Source organism: Felis catus, chromosome F2, assembly GCF_018350175.1.
Source record: "Felis catus isolate Fca126 chromosome F2, F.catus_Fca126_mat1.0, whole genome shotgun sequence".
In the NCBI taxonomy this organism is placed as follows: domain Eukaryota; kingdom Metazoa; phylum Chordata; class Mammalia; order Carnivora; family Felidae; genus Felis; species Felis catus.
In genome coordinates this window covers 64,130,303-64,149,913 of record NC_058385.1, presented here as the reverse complement: position 1 = coordinate 64,149,913, position 19,611 = coordinate 64,130,303, and the positions used below count along the sequence as shown (strand labels likewise).

At 38.7% G+C, this 19,611-nt stretch overlaps 2 protein-coding genes across 5 annotated transcripts in view; one reads left to right on the top strand and one right to left on the bottom strand.

Moving 5' to 3' along the window:
* The window catches only part of SNTB1 (syntrophin beta 1), a 236,860-nt gene extending 230,594 nt beyond the window's left edge, over window positions 1-6,266 (top strand). For both annotated transcript variants that reach the window (XM_045050090.1, XM_045050091.1), the window contains exons 7-8: window positions 26-216; window positions 3,087-6,266. In XM_045050090.1, the coding sequence (XP_044906025.1) occupies window positions 26-216; window positions 3,087-3,179 (284 nt within the window). In that variant the 3' untranslated portion in view covers window positions 3,180-6,266. The remainder of the gene's footprint in view (window positions 1-25; window positions 217-3,086) is intronic.
* Window positions 6,267-13,783: 7,517 nt separating this feature from the next.
* Window positions 13,784-19,611, bottom strand: part of MTBP (MDM2 binding protein) — an 80,183-nt gene continuing 74,355 nt past the window's right edge. The window contains exons 18-21 of one of the 3 annotated variants that reach the window (XM_019823073.3): window positions 19,084-19,333; window positions 18,403-18,516; window positions 15,200-15,265; window positions 13,784-14,646 (exon numbers count right to left, since the gene is read on the bottom strand). In XM_019823073.3, the coding sequence (XP_019678632.2) occupies window positions 14,608-14,646; window positions 15,200-15,265; window positions 18,403-18,516; window positions 19,084-19,333 (469 nt within the window). In that variant the 3' untranslated portion in view covers window positions 13,784-14,607. Of the gene's footprint in view, window positions 14,647-15,199; window positions 15,266-18,402; window positions 18,517-19,083; window positions 19,334-19,611 lie in introns of those variants that run through there. The other 2 variants (XM_004000088.5, XM_019823074.3) reach the window with 2 other exon arrangements.

Below are 19,611 nucleotides of genomic sequence, written 5' to 3'. Positions count from 1 at the left end.
GCTGTGTCTCCTGTCTCCCCCTCAGCCTGCACCTACAAAAACCAGGCGTGCTGCCTGACCATACATTACGAGAATGGATTTTCTATTACCACGGAACCACAGGAGGGTGCCTTTCCCAAGACCATCTTACAGTCTCCCTATGAGAAGCTGAAAATGTCTTCAGATGATGGAATCAGGATGCTGTATTTGGATTTTGGAGGCAAAGATGGAGAGATCGTAAGTGTATTTCTGTAGACAGTGCGATTTCATGTTTTGCTGGGCGGCACATCTGTGATGGCTTGCAAACGTAACGCTGCCCTATGTTTATTTAGCAATTGACTATTTACAGAGTACATGCAGGCTCATGTCTTGTTTGATCCTAGAAAAACTATGATTAGATCCAAGTATCTCAAAGTTCCTAACTTTTGTCTCATTTTCCACTAGCAAATCAATATTTGAATCAAAGAATCTTTTACAAAGTCAGCATTAAATTCTCATTAAATGGGGTCCCACCAGCTTCAAAATGCACCATTCATTCTTAAAAAGTCTCAAGCGTCTAATCTAACCTGGGCATCCGTGCTGGTGTGGGGGGTGCGGGGGCATGACATGCGCAATGCCTGCCATCCGGGAGGTCTGCAAGGAGCACAGCACAGAGGCAGAGGGTCTGGACGAGGGGCAGAGTAGAAGGGATGGTGGGGAACAAAGAAATGTGGTCAATACCTGCATGGAGAGAGGGCCAGACAAGAGCCCAGAAGTTTCGGGCTAATGGCAAATAATGTCTAACAAAATTAGCAAATTTGTCAGAGTAACTTTTAGACTTAGATCAATGCAAACAGCCAGTGTATTGAAATTCACAATTTGCTATGATCATTACTGCCTGTTACAACAATAACAGTGTACTTCTTCAGTTCTATGAAAGGGTGGGAATTTGCATGTTCTTTCTAGAAAGCAAGTATAGTTCTTGACATTCTCCGGAAGACATAGGACCTCGTTTAAGCTGTCAGCATAAGGCCTTCATTTCAAAGTCACAAGCACTGCTGTTCCGGGTCCCGAGACACCACCGGCCCCACATAACCCAGCACTTCTCACTGTGGGTATCACCTGCGGCCGTGAGGAATCCAACACCCTATGCCTGGCTGCTCATCTGAACTCACTTTCTGAGAACAGTTTCCAGCCAGTCATTTCCCTAACCTTTAAAATGGATCCACAGGATTTTATAGGATTTGTGTGTTTCAGTCAGTAGGTTCAGCCTGAAGCACCAGTTTGGAAATAAGTGACTAGAAAGTCCCTTTCGCTAAGAATACTTGTAGTTCAGTTGCTGCTCTTATCAATCACTCAACTGCGTGCTTTTTCCTAAAGGGGACCGCTCCCTAGTAAAAAAAAAAAGTCTCTTGCTTCCTTGGCTTGAAAAATCAAGGCTATTTTTGCCCATGAGGAAAATCACTTAGGTCTAAATTTCAGCCTTCCTGAAGCCTGTAATTATAACCTGACTCGGGAGATTTAGGAAGGACTGAGTTTTTGCTGCCAGTCCATTCAGCTGGTGAGTGCAAGTTCACACATAGCTCCCCCAGGTCAAGTCAGCAACCCCAGGAGGCAGGCACCACCCAGCCTTTCCTCTCCTTTTCTAGGGAAGGGAGCAGAGATGTGCTATTGAGATGGAGTTGAGGGTCAAGACACCCATGTTCTGGGTCTGTAACTAACTCACCAGTTGTCTTGGGCAAGTCCTTGTATTTCTTTGGATCTGAGTCTCTCTGTCCATAAAATACAGTGACTAAAGTGGGTGATCTTTAAGATTACTTCCAAAAGTTGCATTCTGTCTTAGTGAAAACAGAATCCTGTGGTTACCACCCGACTCTGGCATCAGAGAAGCCTGCATCTGAGTCCGTATGTACTCTTCCCTGTAAGATCCGTGAGCTCAGAAAGTTTTAGAACTTCTTTAAGTCTTAGTTTCCCATATAAAACATGGAGATAATAGCAATAACTACCTCATGGGATTTTGTAGGAATTACATAAGACGGTGTAGAGCTAATATTTAGCACAGTGCCTAGTTCATGTTTAGCACGGTGCCTGGTTCGTGATAAATACAACCCTAACTTCGCTAAATACTATTATACATTCCGGTTGTTGATTCCCCAGTAGTGTCATCATCAGAACAGAATTGGAAACACCTCCAGTTTTCCTGAATTAGGTCCAGTGATAAAAATTCAACCTGACTCTTATGCTCTGGTCATGGGTGGAGACACATGTAGGCACACACGGAGCAGGGGACTTAACAGACATGTGACCCACATGCTTACAATTCAAGAGCACAGGACCCTGGGGACACAGCTGCTTAGCCCTAGGGCTTCTGCATTCCGAATTCTCTTTTTCTGTTATTTATTTTGAGAGAGAGACAGACAGACAGCTCAGGGGAAAGGCAGAGAGAGAGGGAGAGAGAGGGAATCCCAAGCAGGCTCCACACTGTCAGCGCAGAGCCCCATGTGGGGCTCGAACCCATAAACTGTGAGATCACGACTTGAGCCGAAACTAAGAATCAGACAGATGTTTAACCAAGTGAGCCACCCAGTTGCCCCTGTATTCTGGATTTCACATACAGTATCTCATTTAATACTCTATTTACCCTGTATATTAGGTAAGACTAAGAAAAATTTCAAGTGACTTGTCCCAGATTATATATCTAAAAAGTGTTAAAAGGAAAAAAAAAAGTGTTAAAACCAGGACTCAAGTTTAATCTTCAGATGTGAAATTTAGTGCTCCTCCAAGCTGGATCTAATCCAACATAAATAATATCACTATTGTGATACCAAAAATAAATGGTTTAGACAGTCAAGAAAGGCAACATCAATATGGATGCTACTGGTATATATAAATTTCACAGAACCTATTTCGGAAAAAAAAAAGATATATGAGATGTAAAGAATAAGTTCAAAGAGTTAGCTTTTAAATCTCACTGAGGGGGTGGGGGGGGGGGCAAGGATTTACAGCCATAATTGATTCAGTTCCCATTTAAAAGCAGGAAGTGCTCAGATCCATTTGATGTGCAAATCGCTATTCTGTATCAAGCATTGATTGAAAATCTCTCACGCTCTCTTCTTTTTAAATTTCAGCAACTGGACCTTCACTCCTGCCCCAAGCCGATCGTGTTCATCATTCACTCCTTCCTGTCAGCGAAGATCACAAGACTGGGCTTGGTGGCCTGAGCAGGGGGATGGCTTGCCTTGGATAGAAGGAGGGCTGCTGTGGGACGTCAGATGGGCTCCTCGGCGAGCGGGGAGATGTAGCATAGCAGGTCTGCCGCGGTCAGCTTTAGATCCCTGAGTCCTCAGCTGCCCCAGACTTCTCCATCAGCTTCACCAACTACAAGGGGGTGCCCCAAGAAAATACCGCAAGGAATATCAGGAGAAAAATGGCTTTTTAGAACGGTAGAAGGGTAAAGAAGTGAGGGGAATGGGAATACATAAGCATAGCTTTGAAATCACGACAATCAAGTACATGAACATTAGGACAGCGTGTGCAGATCTTAATCATACCAGTGTCTAGGCAACTGGTTCACCCAGGTAAGCAAGGGCTGACCAGATGAGAAATGGACACATTGACCTCCCCCACCCCCGATAACAATGATCCCTTGTTTTAGTGTGATTGATTGCCTACTTCTAATTGAGTTGACTTTTGCTGGTAAGGAAAGAGAAGTGCTTCAAATTGGAAACACACCTTTTACTTAAGTATGAAGCAGCTGTAATTTTTTTCTTAATGAATTATCTTTCAGTGATGTACAATGAGTCTGAAGTATTCTCATTAGCATATGCCGAGCAGGAATTAAATAAAGCGTCAGATACTGATCTGAGCTCTGAGCTGGTGAAATCTGAGCCAAAGTAGACTGTTTATAGTGCAGAGCTTTGCAGAAGAGTCGTGTGCTTGAAAGATGATTAATCTGGAGACTGCACTCACACCAAGGTGTGTTATCTTAGAGCCAAGACGGATAGCTTTACTTACAGAAAGCAAATTATGGATATTTTTTTAAAAGATTGTCATTTGAGATATATATAAACATACGTATATCTCCTATATATATAACATACATACATATATATAAAACAGCTCACATGAGATTAACTAATTATCCCCATTTCGTGGTTTTCAGTGGAAATACTGAGCAATTTATTGACCCTTGTGCCTGCCTGTGCTCGTATGCATGCATTTTCGAACCAATCATAGAGCAGCGCATATAATTCTGGACGATGATGGGCTTTACGCATACACCCAGAGTGGTAATCAAATCTGTTGACAGCATCCGCAGCTCTTAGGAATTCCAGGGAAATAATATAATGACCTGATATTTTTCTACAAGAATATTTTCAGACAACATAGAGCATATTTCTGATTTAATGCCTTTATTTTTACCTTTCAATACAAATTCAGTAGAAAGACACCAGTATCATTTGATTTTGGAGTCCCTTTCCTCAAACCTTAAAAATTAGCTCTAGAGGTTCCGTAAGCATTTGTAACCCTTCTTCCCCCTGTAATGTACATAAAGCAATGTTCTGGATTGGACCTATGCGTTTTTGCAGAACTTTTAGCAAATACCTATGCAAAGAGCTTTTAAAAGTGAAACGGTCTTAAAGGAATGTAATTTTGCCCACAAGATGTTTATTGAGTTACAAAGCTGGTTTTAGATTTGTGTTTCCCAAAGTGTCTGTCATGTAACGCTAGTTCCAAAGGGTGTCGACAGACATGTTTTGTTGGGGGAGAATAAGAGGTTTGTGTGTTAAAGTGTGTTAAACACCAAGGTAAGAAATGTTAAACAGATTTCATGATTGTGGGCCCCCTCAAGGGCTTTAATGTATACACTGAGATTCTTCAAGGGGGGACCCGTGTACTATTCAAACATTTCTAGAACTCCTTTCTGTCAGGGCATCTTGTTGAAACTGGTGTTTAAAAAAAACAAAACAAAACAAAACAAAACAAAACAAAAAACACTTTGGAAACAGCTTTAGGACACCGATTTTTCTTTTTTCTTTCTTCTCTTCTTTTCTTTTCTTTCTTTTTGGTTTCTTATTTTAAAATGCTGAGGAGTGAAGTCCCACCCTGAATACTACGGGAAAGCTTTGATGCATTTGTAAATTATACCGAACTCTTTCATGACATATTTTCGAAGTCACTGGAATGTTGTTATACAAGAGAATTATACTTATGCATTGTAAATAACATTGAAATACATACATTAATGCCAATAGTTCAACAATGTAATCTAAGGTGCTCATGACTACATGAAGTATGAGTTAATTGCTCATAATTAAATTGCAAAGATCCTATTATATATTTATAGACAAATTAAAATGATAATTACAAATATTTCTTCATCACATTAAGTTTTAGACTGATTAATATCTGGGTGGGGGTCAACAAACTCCATTCTCTGCATTTACAAAAACTTAATTTAAATATTTATATTTTAGAAAATATACATTTGAATAAATTTATGCATTTTCTGAATAAAAATGTGTTATTAGCAAGAAATAGACAATTTTACTAAGAGAATTGTGTATACGAATCATTTTTTTTTCCTTCACAGTTAAAGTGTATCATATCTGAGTGGCTATGATGAATCAATTTCAAGTACTCATTTTTCCTCGTTCTGAATTCAGCAAATTACAATGATTTTATACTGTAGATTTTAATCTTGTCTTGATGTGTGTTATGGATGTTGTGAAAGACACAAAATCCTATGTCTGGATACAGTCACTGCATCATTTTGGGGAATTTGTTTTTGTCCAATCTGCTTTGTGCTCAGTCCATTTCTTATTTGAATCAATGAATTATTAAATTCACATTTGTCCCTTTAAGGGTAAATCAATACAAATGATTGATGTTTTAACTGTACTTACTGGGAAGCTACCCATTTTGCTGGTAGATGTGGTTAGGTGATCCCTAAGCATCCCAGGGATTTGAAGAAGGCCAACAGGAATATAGAAAGCAATCTCTTTCCTGACTTGAACTAAGTAGAAGAAAAAAATCATAAACGTCTTAAAAACATCCACGTGGAGGCGTTTAATTAATTCTATCAATTGATGGAATTAAAATGCTGAGAAATGCATTCTCCTACAATTAATGAGCAGGGCCTTTCGGGCCCTTGTTTTACAAATATTAGTCCATCTTGAGGGGAGTGGGCTGGGGTGAGGGGGTAATATTTGAATGTACCTTGAGTTAAAAAAAATGTGCCTATGTTTATAGCACCATGGATATCATGTAAACTTTACATATGAATTAAATAAATATTCACCTCTGAATATGGTGGACTGGTTGGTGGTTTCATGATAGCCACGGACGGAATGTGAAGACCTATCCCACTATTCTCTTCCTCCAAGACTGGCCTTGGAAGGTGCTAATGGGTAACGGAGATGCCACTAGAAAGTTTGGTGTGTGGGGGTTTTGTGTATAATTTCAGGATGGGTCTTCATCTGGAGCTTAGGGATCTTGGCTCTTATTTTAAACTAAAAATACATGGGATTTGACCTGTATACCAAGCTCCAAATACTCAAATCTTATGTAGTACTGCAACTTGGTTTGTTTTTAATTGCTTATGATGGCTTAGTCTATGGCTGGGAAGTCTTTTTACTATTTGAAAATTTAGTAGTATTGAGATTACATTTAAACTGTAGAATCTCACTTTTGAAGAGACTTCAGAGGTCCTCAAGCACATTATTGCCAAAAGTTTATAATTTTAACAACACTACCTTAGTGTATCTTAGGGTGTATTTGCTAGAAATATAGCAACATAGTATATACATATAAAAATGAATACACACCAATTAAATTCTTTAAAAAGTTCGTACCACCTGAAGTCATACCATATACACTACTGGTCCAAGTACTACATTTTGGGAAACACCAACCGTGCATAATATTCCACTAAACTCAGGCGACTCTTCCTGAACATCCCTTGCAGTGTTCATTCTGCCTGAAATTGGAAGTGTTCAGCTATGGGATGGGGGCTCCCGCTCTCCTGAGGCAGGTCATTCCACTGCTGGATGTTGGAAAGAGTTGTTGGAAAGTCCTTTCATTTTTAGAGCCAAAACTTAGGTCCGCCTTTCAGTCATGAATCTGTTATACCCTAGAAAACACTGAAGTCCGATCTCTTTTCCACATGAATGTCCTATATATAGTAAAAAGACAAATCAAGGCTGGGGGGTTGCTAGGCAATATAAAATTATCTGAAAATGGCTTTAAATAGGATACTTAAATGCCTTGTTTTTATCCCTAAAGAATCAATTGGCCAAGATTAAAACTCTCCATAACCTAGTGGTGGAGAGTGATGGGAAAACGGGTATTTATAAGCCCATTAGTAGGTGTACATTTGGCAATAATTTGGAAGGCATTTGGCAAAATCTATAAAAAAAAATTTTTTTCAACATTTATTTTTGGGACAGAGAGAGACAGAGCATGAACGGGGGAGGGGCAGAGAGAGAGGGAGACACAGAATCGGGAACAGGCTCCAGGCTCTGAGCCATCAGCCCAGAGCCTGACGCGGGGCTCGAACTCACGGACCGCGAGATCGTGACCTGGCTGAAGTCGGCCGCTTAACCGACTGCGCCACCCAGGCGCCCCTATAAAAATTTTAAAATACACATACCTTTTGATTTTAAGATTTATTCTAGAGATGTAAGTAGACTAACATAGAAGGATCATCTTTGCAGCATGTTTGGAACAAGAAGCTAAAAAGGTCAATGAATAAGCTAAATAAATCTTGGCACACTGATGTATTAGAAGACTGATCTGTCTCTAAGTGCTAACGTGGACAAAATGGCTAAATGCAAGTTCTGCAAAATGTAGATAAAACCACAGATACATAGATATACAGTCCATCCTTTTTTTTTTTAAGTGTTTCTCAGGAAGAGTGGCACCTGCCAGGGCATTTTGGAAATCTGTGCTGGTGTGGTTTTGTCATCACAACGATGCGGGGGTGGGGGATGGGGGGACACAGTATTTACTGAACAAGAACCGCGGCTGGTAGACTTCCTGCCAGGTGATGACAGTCCCCACATCCAGTGGAATTGTTTTGTCCTCTGAGATGTTCATGTAGGTGAAATATATATCTGAGCCTAGACCCTGACTACATTTCACATACAAGAACACTTTTTGACTGGTTCAATATATTCTGAATTTTCTAGGTGTGCAGCTACCATGCACATGGAAGGAAGACTGTGTTTTTGTTTGGCTCAGGGTATTTTATAAAATGTTTTATAAAAACAACTCACCCTTAGCCAAGTGCATACGTACATGGGACTAGAATCATCAACACAGAACACCTGGCTACTTGGATGTGCCTCATTCACACTGAATCTAGGCAAAAATAGTCGACTACTTTTATCTTTTAGTGGAGTTGTACCCCAGCATCTCCATATTGAAATGCATTATTATCTTACTATCATTATTGTCTTTTTCTAAAACTTCTTTACCTTACAGTTAGGGGATCTCAATCTTTTTTTTTCTTAAGTTTACTTATTTATTTTGAGAGAGAGAGAGGCAGCAGTCGAGAGTGAGAGGGAGTGTGCGTGCAAGTGGGGGAGGGGCAGAGAGAGAGGGGGAGACAGAGAATCCCAAGCAGGCTCCGCACTGTCAGTGCAGAGCCCAGTGCGAGGCTTGATCTCACAAACCATGAGATCATGACCTGAGCCCAAGTCAGATGCTTAGCCAACGGTGCCACCCAGGCGCCGCTAGGGGATATCAACTTTAAAAAAATCCTAGGGCGCCTGGGCGGCTCCATCGGTTAAGCATCTGACTTTGGCTCAGGTCATGATCTCACAGCTCATGAGGTTCAGTCCCGAGTCGGGTTCCGTGCTGATGGCTCAGAGCCTGGAGTGTGCTTCAGATTTTGGGTCTCCCTTTCCCTCTGCCCCTCCCCTGCTCACACTTGCACTCTCTCTCTCTCTCTCAAAAATAAATAAACATTAAAAATTTTTTTTTCTTAAACAATCCTGAGTGCATGTAGGTTATGTTACTGCGGTAGACACATCCTATTCATCTCAGATTCCCTCGATGCCATCATTCGGTGGCCTAGACTCTCAGCTGCTTGCTTAACCATAGGCACCACCACAGCCAAGCTAAGGAGATGCATTCTTGAGTTCCCGAGTTTTGTCATCAATTCCAGACTTGGGTGAAAAGCCACACACTGTAGGGAATAAAAACTGGTGTCCTGGGGCGCCTGGGCAGCTCAGTCAGTTACGCATCCGACTTCGGCCCATGTCATGATCTTGCAGTTCAAGAGTTTGAGCCCCGCGCCGGGCTCTGTGCTGACAGCTCAGAGGCTGGAGCCTGCTTTGGATTCTGTGTGTGTGTGTGTGTCTCTCTCTCTCTCTCTGCCCCTCCCCTGCTCTCACTCTGTCTCTCTCTCAAAAATAAACATTAAAACAATTAAAAACAAAAACAAAAAAACTGTGTCCTGAGCAGCCACTAATGACCTGAGCAATCCAGAACTGTACAGGATTTAAATCTTTGTGGGGCCAAACAGGAGATAGTAATAGGAAGGAGCCAAGCAGAAAAAGAATCCTCTTCCTTTTTCTTAGGTACATCCCTGTGACAGGGTTTCTCCACACACCTTGTATCCTAAGACAATCCCTGTGACTGAGAAGACACCTGCTGGGGGACTGGATGTGTTTCTTTGGGCCTCATGAAGCAGTGGCCACTGAATAATGTATCACCTGCTTTGCTCTCCTGCCTTCCCCACCTCTTTTCCCTTTTCTTCTTTACTCTCACAGCCCTGGAATTGAACATTCCAAATACGGCATCAGCACCTAATCATATCATACACAAAAATAGACTCAAAATACACTCAAAATACACTCAAAAAAATACACTCAAAATAGATCACAGACCTAAATAAAAGAAATAAAACTATAAAGCAAGAGAAAAGATAACCCACAGAATGGGAGAAAATATCCGTAAGTCACGTATCTGATAAGGGGCTAGAATCCAGAATATATAAAGACCTCTTACAACTCAACAATAAAAGGACAAACAATCCAATTAAAAGTGGTCAAAGGATCTGAGTGGACAGTTCTCCAAAGATCTGTAAATGGGCAACAGGCACATGAAAAAATGCTGAACATCAGTAGTCATCTGGAAAATGCAAATCAGAACTGCAATGAGATACCACCTCATACTTCACATCACTCGTCAAGAAGGCAAATAATTACAAGTATTGGGAAGGATGTTGAGAATTTGGAACGCTACTACATTATTGGCTGGTGGAAATGCCAGAGGGTACAGCTGCTTTGGAAAACAGTTAAAACAAAAAAGTTAAAACGTGGAGTTACCATATAAGTCGAGCAATTCTACTCATAAGCGTATGCCCAAGATAATGGAAAACTTATGTCTATGCAAAAAACTTGCACACAAACGTCCACAGCAGCATTATTCATGACAGCCAAAATGTGCAACCAGCCCAAATGTCCATTAATTAATGATAAACAAAACATTCGGCTATAAAAAAGAATGAAATACTGACACATGTTACAACATGGGATGAACCCTGAAAACCTCATGCTAAGAAAAAGAAGTCAGACACAAAAGGCCATAAACTGTTATGAGTCAACTTACACAAAATGTCGAGAAGAGGCAAATCCATAGAGGCATAAAGTAGATTACTGTTTGCCAGGGGCTGGGAGGAGGGAGAATACAAAATGACTGCTTATAGATAATGGTGTTTCTGTTTGGGGTGATGGAAATGTTCTGGAATTAGGTAGTGGTGCTGACTGCACAACTTTGTGAATGTACTAAACCCACTGTATTCTACACTTTACAGGGTGACTTTTATGATATGTGAATTATGTCTCAAAAATATTTGTGGGCGTGGTTTATCAAGTTCTCGTCTAGTCCGTTAGATGATGGTCACGCTCACCATTCTCTTCAGGACAGGTCTCTCCTCACTTTCGTGTCTGAGTCCCTGGGGGACAACACCCTTAAGATTCTTAAAAACCCTTTTGTCTAGCTGACAGGGTCTACTTTTAAATCATTCACCCTAAATATTTCTAAGGTCTTAATAAAGGATCATATAACCACACCTTAGGTTTGATCTTTTTCCTTGGAGAATCTTTTGCCATTGGAAATAACTGGAAGTGCGAAACCATTTCACTTCTCTGACTCACGATGTCCTAAGACTTCAGTATCTACTCGAAATGCTGGAAAACCACACGGTTCCTCCTTTGGCTCATCTATCTTTTCCTGCATCTTACCAGATGCAGCTAAATTAACAAATGGCCTACTGACACTTTTTTTTTTTTTTTTTAACTTTCTGCCTAGAAATAACCCAAATACTCCATGAGTGCATCAGGCACAACTCTTTTCCAGGTTCTGCAGGCAACAGTTTTGCCAATGTAGCATCTCTACATAACACAGTGGCTGTGTTAACACTGGTTGGGCCCCATGGCTCCCTCTTTCCCTCATACAGGGGCCTTGTCATTTGTCATTTTAAAGAGGGCGAGCTTTCAGCATTTTTCCCAGCATGGGTAAATAACTCCCCAGAACAGCTGACATCTTAAGCTCAGTCCCTGCACTCTTGCCCATATACCTTTGAAGGGCCCTGTCATGCTTACCCTATATAAAGGTAGAGCACCTGCTCGGCTGGGTTCCTCCCAGGGAGCTTAGCCCCAAAGTGTGTGCATCTGTACTTCAGCCCTGCCACCTCTCCTTCTGTGAGTGGTAGTTTACACGAAGTGCTATTTGCCAGAAGTTCCTTGCTCGATGCCCTTGGAGGAGCAGACGCTGACCTGAAGTTTCTGGGCCTTTTAGGTCTCTCCTTTGTGCCTGCTTTTATCTTTAACCACTTTTTACTTGAGAATCCAGCCTCTGAGGTAGACAACGTGGAATGAGTTTTGGAATCCCAGTAAGGCATCTAAAAATTTAGGAACCAATTTCTTTGACCAGTTGAATTGACTGAAAGAGTTCTCCAAGTCATAATTATTGGTTCACTTTGGAGATATAACTTCAACAAAACAAAACCTACAAAACACATGGAGTTACTGTGTTCCCTTGGCAAGGATATATCCGGTCTCCCCTCCCTCTCTCCGCACAGCTTGACCTAACCCCACCACCCAGTCACCTCCCAAGGCTCACTGGCCTCATGTGGCAAACAAGGGATGCAGCAAAGGTGCAGTGTTTTTGGAAACTGTATTTGATGACTCTTTCTGGGGCAAACAAGGTTGGGTATCAGTTTCATATAGTTCAACTGAATACAACAGAGAATGTACAAATTTAATCAAGCAGATTGGATCTGGGCTTTCTCTATCAACTATCTGGGAATATGAACACAGTGGAGACTTTGATAGGACAATGGGCTTTTAGAAGGAAATCAAGACAGAGTGATTTGCCTAAGTACCTAGGTGAACACTCTAGTACCCATGTTACGCAGCATGCAACAATTCCAAGTATACGGTTTGATGAGTTTTGAGAAATGTGCAGCCAGTATACCTACCATCACAACCATGACATAGAACATTTATATTACCACAAAGTTTCCTCGTGTCACTTTCTGGTCACTCCAACATCTGACCCCAGGAAACCATTTTTGCTTTCTGTGACTTTGTATTTCCTTTTCTAGAATTTCCTATTTCTGCCATTTTCTTCTGAGCGCATTTTGAGAGTCATCCATATGTTGCTGCATATTTTTAGTTTGTTCTATTATATTGATAAGTAGTATTTCATTATGTGGATATTTTATTTTATTATTATTTTTGGTGGAGGGAAGGAGGGGCAGAGGGAGAGGGAGAGAGTGAATCTTAAGCAGGCTCCATGCTCAGTACAGAGCCGGACATGGGGCTCGATCTCACAGTTGTGAGATAATGATTTGAGCTGAAATCAAGAGTTGGATGCTCAACCGACTGAGCCACCTAGGCGCCCCATGGTTATTTTATGATTTGCTTATCCATTCACTTATTGATGGACATCTTGGTTGTTTCTAGTTTGGTACTACTAAGCATTAAGTGGCTATGAGTATTTAGTACAATTTTTTGCACGACACAGGCTTTTATTTACCTTGGGTAAACGCGGGGATGGCTGAGTCATATGCGGAGTGTAAACTGAATTTTATAAGAAACTCAAATATTTTCCAAAATTGCATTTTCCATTCCCAACATCAGTGCAGGAGATTTCCAAATGCTCCACATAGTCACCAAGACATGGTGTCATCAGTTTTAAAGTTTTACACATTCTAGTTGGTGTTTAGAGGCATCTCATAATTTATATTCTCTTGACGAGTGAGGACACTGAACATCTTTTATGTGTTTATTGCCATTCCTATATCTTCTTTTGTAATATCTTCTTGTAATATCTTTCATGTGTTTATTGCCATTCCTATATCTTCTTTTGTAACATTTTGTGGAATGTTTTTTCAACTCCTTGCCTATTAAAAAAAACCCTCTAGGTTATGTCTTATTAAGCTGTAAGGGTTCTTTGGTTCTTTATATACTGTAAATAAAATGCTCACCCTCACTATTTTTAGTCACCAAAAAAGGAAACAGGGACTCTGCTGGTGGGTATGCAAACTGATTTCTCAGAAAGGCAATTTGGAAATATTACCATCAGTCTTAAGACTCACAAATTCCACTCCTAAAAAGTTATACAGAGAAAATAATCAGTGATGCATTAGGAAGATTCATTACAGTTTTATTTATAATAGGGAAAAATTGGGCCTATTATGTCTAACAATGGGGACTGGTTAAACAAATTGTGGTTCCTTGATATTACACAGTTATTAAAATTATATATATATATATATATATATATATATATATATATATATTTCATGATATGTTGTTAAGTGGAAAACAGGCTATTAAATTAATACACAGACACAGATGAACACACATACACACATATACGGCCCCAACTTTTAAAATATTTTAAAAATAATTACATATATATTTTAAAAATATTACCAGTGTTTACCTAGAGATAGTGGGGCAATGTTGGAATTTTTTTTACTCTGTTTTGTATTTTCTGCATTTTCCAGATTTTCTACCATGAGAAAAGATCTTGTTTTCTGGGAGTCTCTACTTAGTCATTTTCACTATATCTTATTTTCACAATTTCTGCCCTTTCTTCATTTCTAATCCCAAATAAACATGAATAGCTCCAACAGCACTGGCCCCGAGGCAGGGCTAAGGGAAGACAGCTACGTGTGTAAATGTTTTTACCAATATTTTCTAAACCAGGAACTTCCCAATAAAGTATGCTGTTGGGTCACATGAGAAAAGCCACTGGCAATGTCTTACTTGAGATTCAGTCATTTTATCTGGCCTAACAACAAAGACATTTACCAAGAAGAAAAGAAGTAACTTTTTCTATTTATTGAAATAAATAACCAAGAGTAAAGATTTAAAAACATATTTTAAAATATTAACCTTAAAAATTAAAATATAGTGAAACTGTAAAATAAGTATACAATTAAAAAAGCACATTAATTGAGCATCCTCAAAACTATATAAATATTGGATATTTATAAAATTATTTAGAGACAAAACATCTATTCTATGAATAAAGTTTGAAATTTGCTTATAATTTTCAAACTAAAGAAACAAATAGGAAATAACAGCTCTGGCCAATTTATAACTGTCCAAAGAGAAAGATTCTGTGTTATTTCTTGCTTGTCTTTTCTAATACCCATTCAATCACCTAGGAGGAGAAAAAATGTGATTATTGTTTGTTTCTACTGAAAACACAAGGGATAGCAAAAGATAAAGTTCAAACAGTATCATAGAAATTTGAAATTAGAAGTAGCACGTCGAAATCTTAAAACGCATTTTATCTTAAAAGCACATTTTATTTTCTAACTGAAGGAAAGAAAACTGAAGGAAGATTTCGACTGCAGAGTACAGGAATTGTCCTCACTGAACACAATAAAGATTCTGCTCTATTTTTTCACCTTTTTAAACAAACGTTTTCAAAGGGTCACTGGAAAGAAATTAAACCAAACTCTGAAAACAACTAATCAAAATGGATTAATTTTTCCAGCTCTTTGGATTTAAAAATATTTTTCTTTCTTAACATCATTTCTAGAGACTCTTTTGTTAGTAGAGCAACCTATTAAATACTTCAAAATGCTCTGTTTGCATTAGCTATTATTATTTTAAAGAGAATTCTTACAGCATATATAACAGCATCGTAGCTACCCTAAAATAAAATAGCAATTTAATTGAATGTAGTTTCTTGGGAATAAGCTATTTACCTGTACAGCATTGTTGTTTGCTGTTTTCTTCATTTCTTCAAATAAACCCCTTGAAGTTTTAAGATCCTAAATATAACAAAATAGAGCATTTCATGATTTGTACATTAAATTACAGAGAACAAGTCATTATTAATCAAATAAACTTGAGATTATCCTAAAACATTGTACAAGTATCAAGTGGGACTCAGGAAATATTACAAAAAAAAAAAAAAAATCAAAGTAAAAGATTATAATTAGCTCTACCCTGAAGTATCAAGATACTTTAACATCTGTAACAACAGGAAAATACATATAAATATATATAAGTGTACTATATATATATTATATATATATATAAATCTATGTCATTCTAACCTCATATTCGCAGCAGCACTGACCAAATCTAAGCTTCATCTTTGACTATGAGTATCCACTAATGCTTTGGTACTCAGGAAATGAATATACAGCATTTGTATTTATTTTTTAGATAAAATCTCTTTTTTCTCTTCATTTATTTCATTCTACAAAAAAGAGGGAATGACTCTTTGTTGACAGGAAACTGAAATCTCTTGACTTTAAAAAAATAGGATTATATCAAATTAGATTACAAAGTCAAAAAAAAATGTATTAAAAAAAAAAAAAAAAAAAAAGCAGTCCTCTGCTGTACCTCTAAGTTATGCTTCCCAGAAGACAGATGGCCACTTTCGGTTCTTTTAGCTGTTTCTCTTATTTATACCTTCAGGTTTCTGAATAATATGCTTATGCTGCTACTTTTTGATTTAGGAATTAGAGGCAATGAACACTGTTATGGGTTCAGGTAGTGGGTTCAGGTGTCTGAATCCTGCCAGCCCCTCCCCTTCCTCTCAATAACTGTTGGGCCACATTTTTTATTAATAAATAGTGTGTTTGCATTATTATACCTCCGTAAATACAGTTCAGTCTTGAGCTAAGTATGTATTATAATTATCCTCTCGTGTAGCATTTTGTCTATCCTGTAGTTAAATTACATTTGCTTAGTTTCCCATGTGTGTAATTCTAGGTACCCCCCCCCGCCCCCCACCAAATGCTGCAATAGACTGATTCAACATACAAACAGCAAAGTTGTTTCAAATACTCAAATACACTGGATAATGTCAGTTAAGGCTTTATAAAAATCTGGTTTTTATTCTTATTCTTATTTTTTCACCTGGCAATCTTTCTCCCAAAATCTGCTCTGATTTGGTCTAACTGCTCCTTAGGTCAGCTCTTGGTTTTCGACTCAGTCCCTTCTGCTAAACTTCATCCTCTTTGCAGATGCTTTGAAGCACCTTCTGCTCCCCTATGTTCATCTGTTGAGTTCCTCAAAGTCCATATATCAGTGAAAGCATGTATCTGTCTTCCTCTGACTGACTTATTTCACTTAGCATAATACCCTCTAGTTCCATCCACGTTGTTGCAAATGGCAAGATTTCATTCCTTTTCATTGTCTAGTAGTATTCCATTATATATACACACCCCATCTTCTTTACCCATTCATCAGTCAATGGACATTTGGGTTCTTTACATAATTTAGCTACTGTTGATGGTGCTGCTATAAACATTGGGGTACATGTGCCCCTTCAAATCAGCATTTTTGTATCCTTTGGATAAATTCCTAGTAATGCAACTGCTGGGGTGTAGAGTAGTTCTATTTTTAGTTTTTTGAGGAACCTCTCATTTTCTTATCCTATGTGTCCTGATTTTATCATTTGATTCTAATTTCTGGTAAATTTCTTCATCTCAACTGTTCAGCCTTTCTGTTGGATTGATTTTATCACATTTTTAATTTCAAGAAGCTTTCATGTTCTATACTGTTTCTGGAAACAGCATCCTGTTCTAGTTTTACGGATGCAATTATCTTCTCTCTGAAAGAATTTTAGTTTTTATGAAGTTTTCTACAGCTTTCTGCTCCTTACGAGTTCCCTTCATTCCTTTACATTTTGGTATCTCTTTACTGGAAAACCCTCAAAAGTCTGCTAATCCTTGGAGGCCCAATCATATTTAAAAATGAGATATAAAATTATATTGGAAGCTCTGTCTGGAGGCGTTACAAAGTAGGGTTATTAGGAGGCCAGCTGGTTTTTTCCTTGTGGCCTTTAAATCTTTTTTCTCCAGAGACTACTGTCTGCACTGTCACAGAGCTGGGGGGAGAGTACGTGCAGTGTACCGTGAAGTTACCCCTGTGGCAGAAGGACCTGTAGAGCAAGGTTCCCCAGTTCCCTTTGTAGATCTTTACTCAATCCCCTTATCTTCCGCCTGGCACCACGATCCTTTCCTCCATGATACTTGGTGTCTTCAAACCTTGAGCACCTCGGAGACCTGCCACATGAAGTGGTTTGTTCCTCACTGGTGCTCCGTGGGGTGCGGGCTTCTCCATGATACCATGCTTCTGTGGGCTCTGTCTTGTTCAACAACGTACTAACCATACTTCTACACTTTTTTTCTCTCTTTGTGTCTTTGTTTTTGTACTTTAATACCATCTTTCTTGAGAGATTTTAAAAAGAAGGCGAATTAAATGCACATGGTCAATCTGTAGTTTTAACCAGGAACTCACGCACAACTCTGATTTGAGTCCGAAACTCTAAAAACTGGAGATAATCCAACAGCATCCAAGTTTTACAGAAGCATCATCTGTGTGGCTGATCTGTCCAATGTCTTACAACTAGCTGATAGTGGATCCAAAATTAGAAACAGGGTGTTCTGACACTCATCCCAGTTGCCTTTTTCACTCTATACTAAAATTACTAATTAAACATGTCTTAAAGCTTTAAAGTCAAAGACTTGTTAGGGAGATACTGAGGATACCAGTTAAAATGTAGTTTTCTATATATGAAGACAAAACTCAATATAAAATATTTTGGCTGCAATTTTTCTCTCTCTCTCTCTTTTTTTTTTTTTTAAAGAGAGAGAGGAGAGGGGCAGAGGGAGAGAGACAGGGTCCTAAGTAGGCTCCAAGCTCAGTGTGGAGCCCAACATGAGGCTCGATCCCACAACCATGAGATCATGACCTGAGCCAAAATCAAGAGTTGGACCCTCAATGGACTGAGCCACCCAGGCACCTACTGGCTCCAGTTTTTCTATCTCACTTAAAAAAAAAAAAAAAAAAAAAAAAAAAAAATCTGGTAACAAGTGATAAGCTAAAATGTACTTTGTCAAATAGGAATATCAGGAACTCAATTTTGCTGTTATGAAAGAAGACACTGTACCTTTAGATAGAACTTGGAGATCTCAAAGAGACGTTGGCTGCATGCAGTGAAACATCCATGAGCTTCAGTAATGCTGTGTTTCTTCAGGGTTTCCGTAACTACTTCTTTCAGTATCTTGAATAGAACATAACATATGACTAATATTTCTTGGAAAAGGTACAAATGTATTGCTTCTTTAGATTTGTGTGAATTACACACTCCTGTAACTCTGTGAAAGATAAGTTTATCAAGACAAAACAACTGGGAAAAAAAAGAGGTCTGGAATATTTATATGGTCACACATATCATAAGATATCTGTCAGGAATAAATGACTGGAGTATATTAAGAGGAATTCATATCATGAATTCTCAAACAAAATCTGAGTGTAAAGGCTACATACAGTAGAGATGTACATAAGTGTATTTATTTTTTATTATGGAACATTTCAAACACTGAAAAGTAGAACATTTTATAATGAATCCTTATTTCAATATATCAGTTTCAATAAGGATCAATTTGTGGCTAATTTCATTTATACCTCTGCCCACTTATCCATCATCTTTCTTATGTTGGATTATTTTAAAGTACATTACAGATACCATGTTATTCCATTCATAAAATTTTTAGACATACATTTTAAATGAACTAAGTACAGGAATTTCTTCCCATGTAGAACTAAGAGACAGGAAAGAAATCTTTACCCGTGTGTGTTTCTGTGATCTTGATTCCTTAATTTGCCTTGATGTTTTTGATCCATGCACACTTTTTTGACCACAACTGGCTTTTGTAGTGACTTTTGAAGTTTCATTGCTAAGAACTGGAACAGATGGACAGGTCACAGATGATGATCGCTCTGCTCGTGGTTTTCTGGACGTCACTGCATGATGATGAGGATTAGTGCTGCCACTTGTCTGAGAAAGAAGAGAATCTGAACTTTCAGACTTCACAAGTCTATTGTGGAGAAATATATCAAAAACACAAATGAAGTGAATCAACAATGAGGCCCGTTTTCTGTCCTAAATGTGACAACTATATCCACTGAAACATAAACCTAAGAAAAGCAAACAAGATTTCTTGCTGCTACTGCCTTAAGTAACTGACAACTATACAGTTGCTCTCTTAGTTCTTCAAATGAGTGACTAAAACATACAAAGCAAGGAACAACAAACGAGAATTTCAGCTAGGAGGAAAAGCAACGAGGAGTATGCTGTTGCCAGCCCTGTCAATTT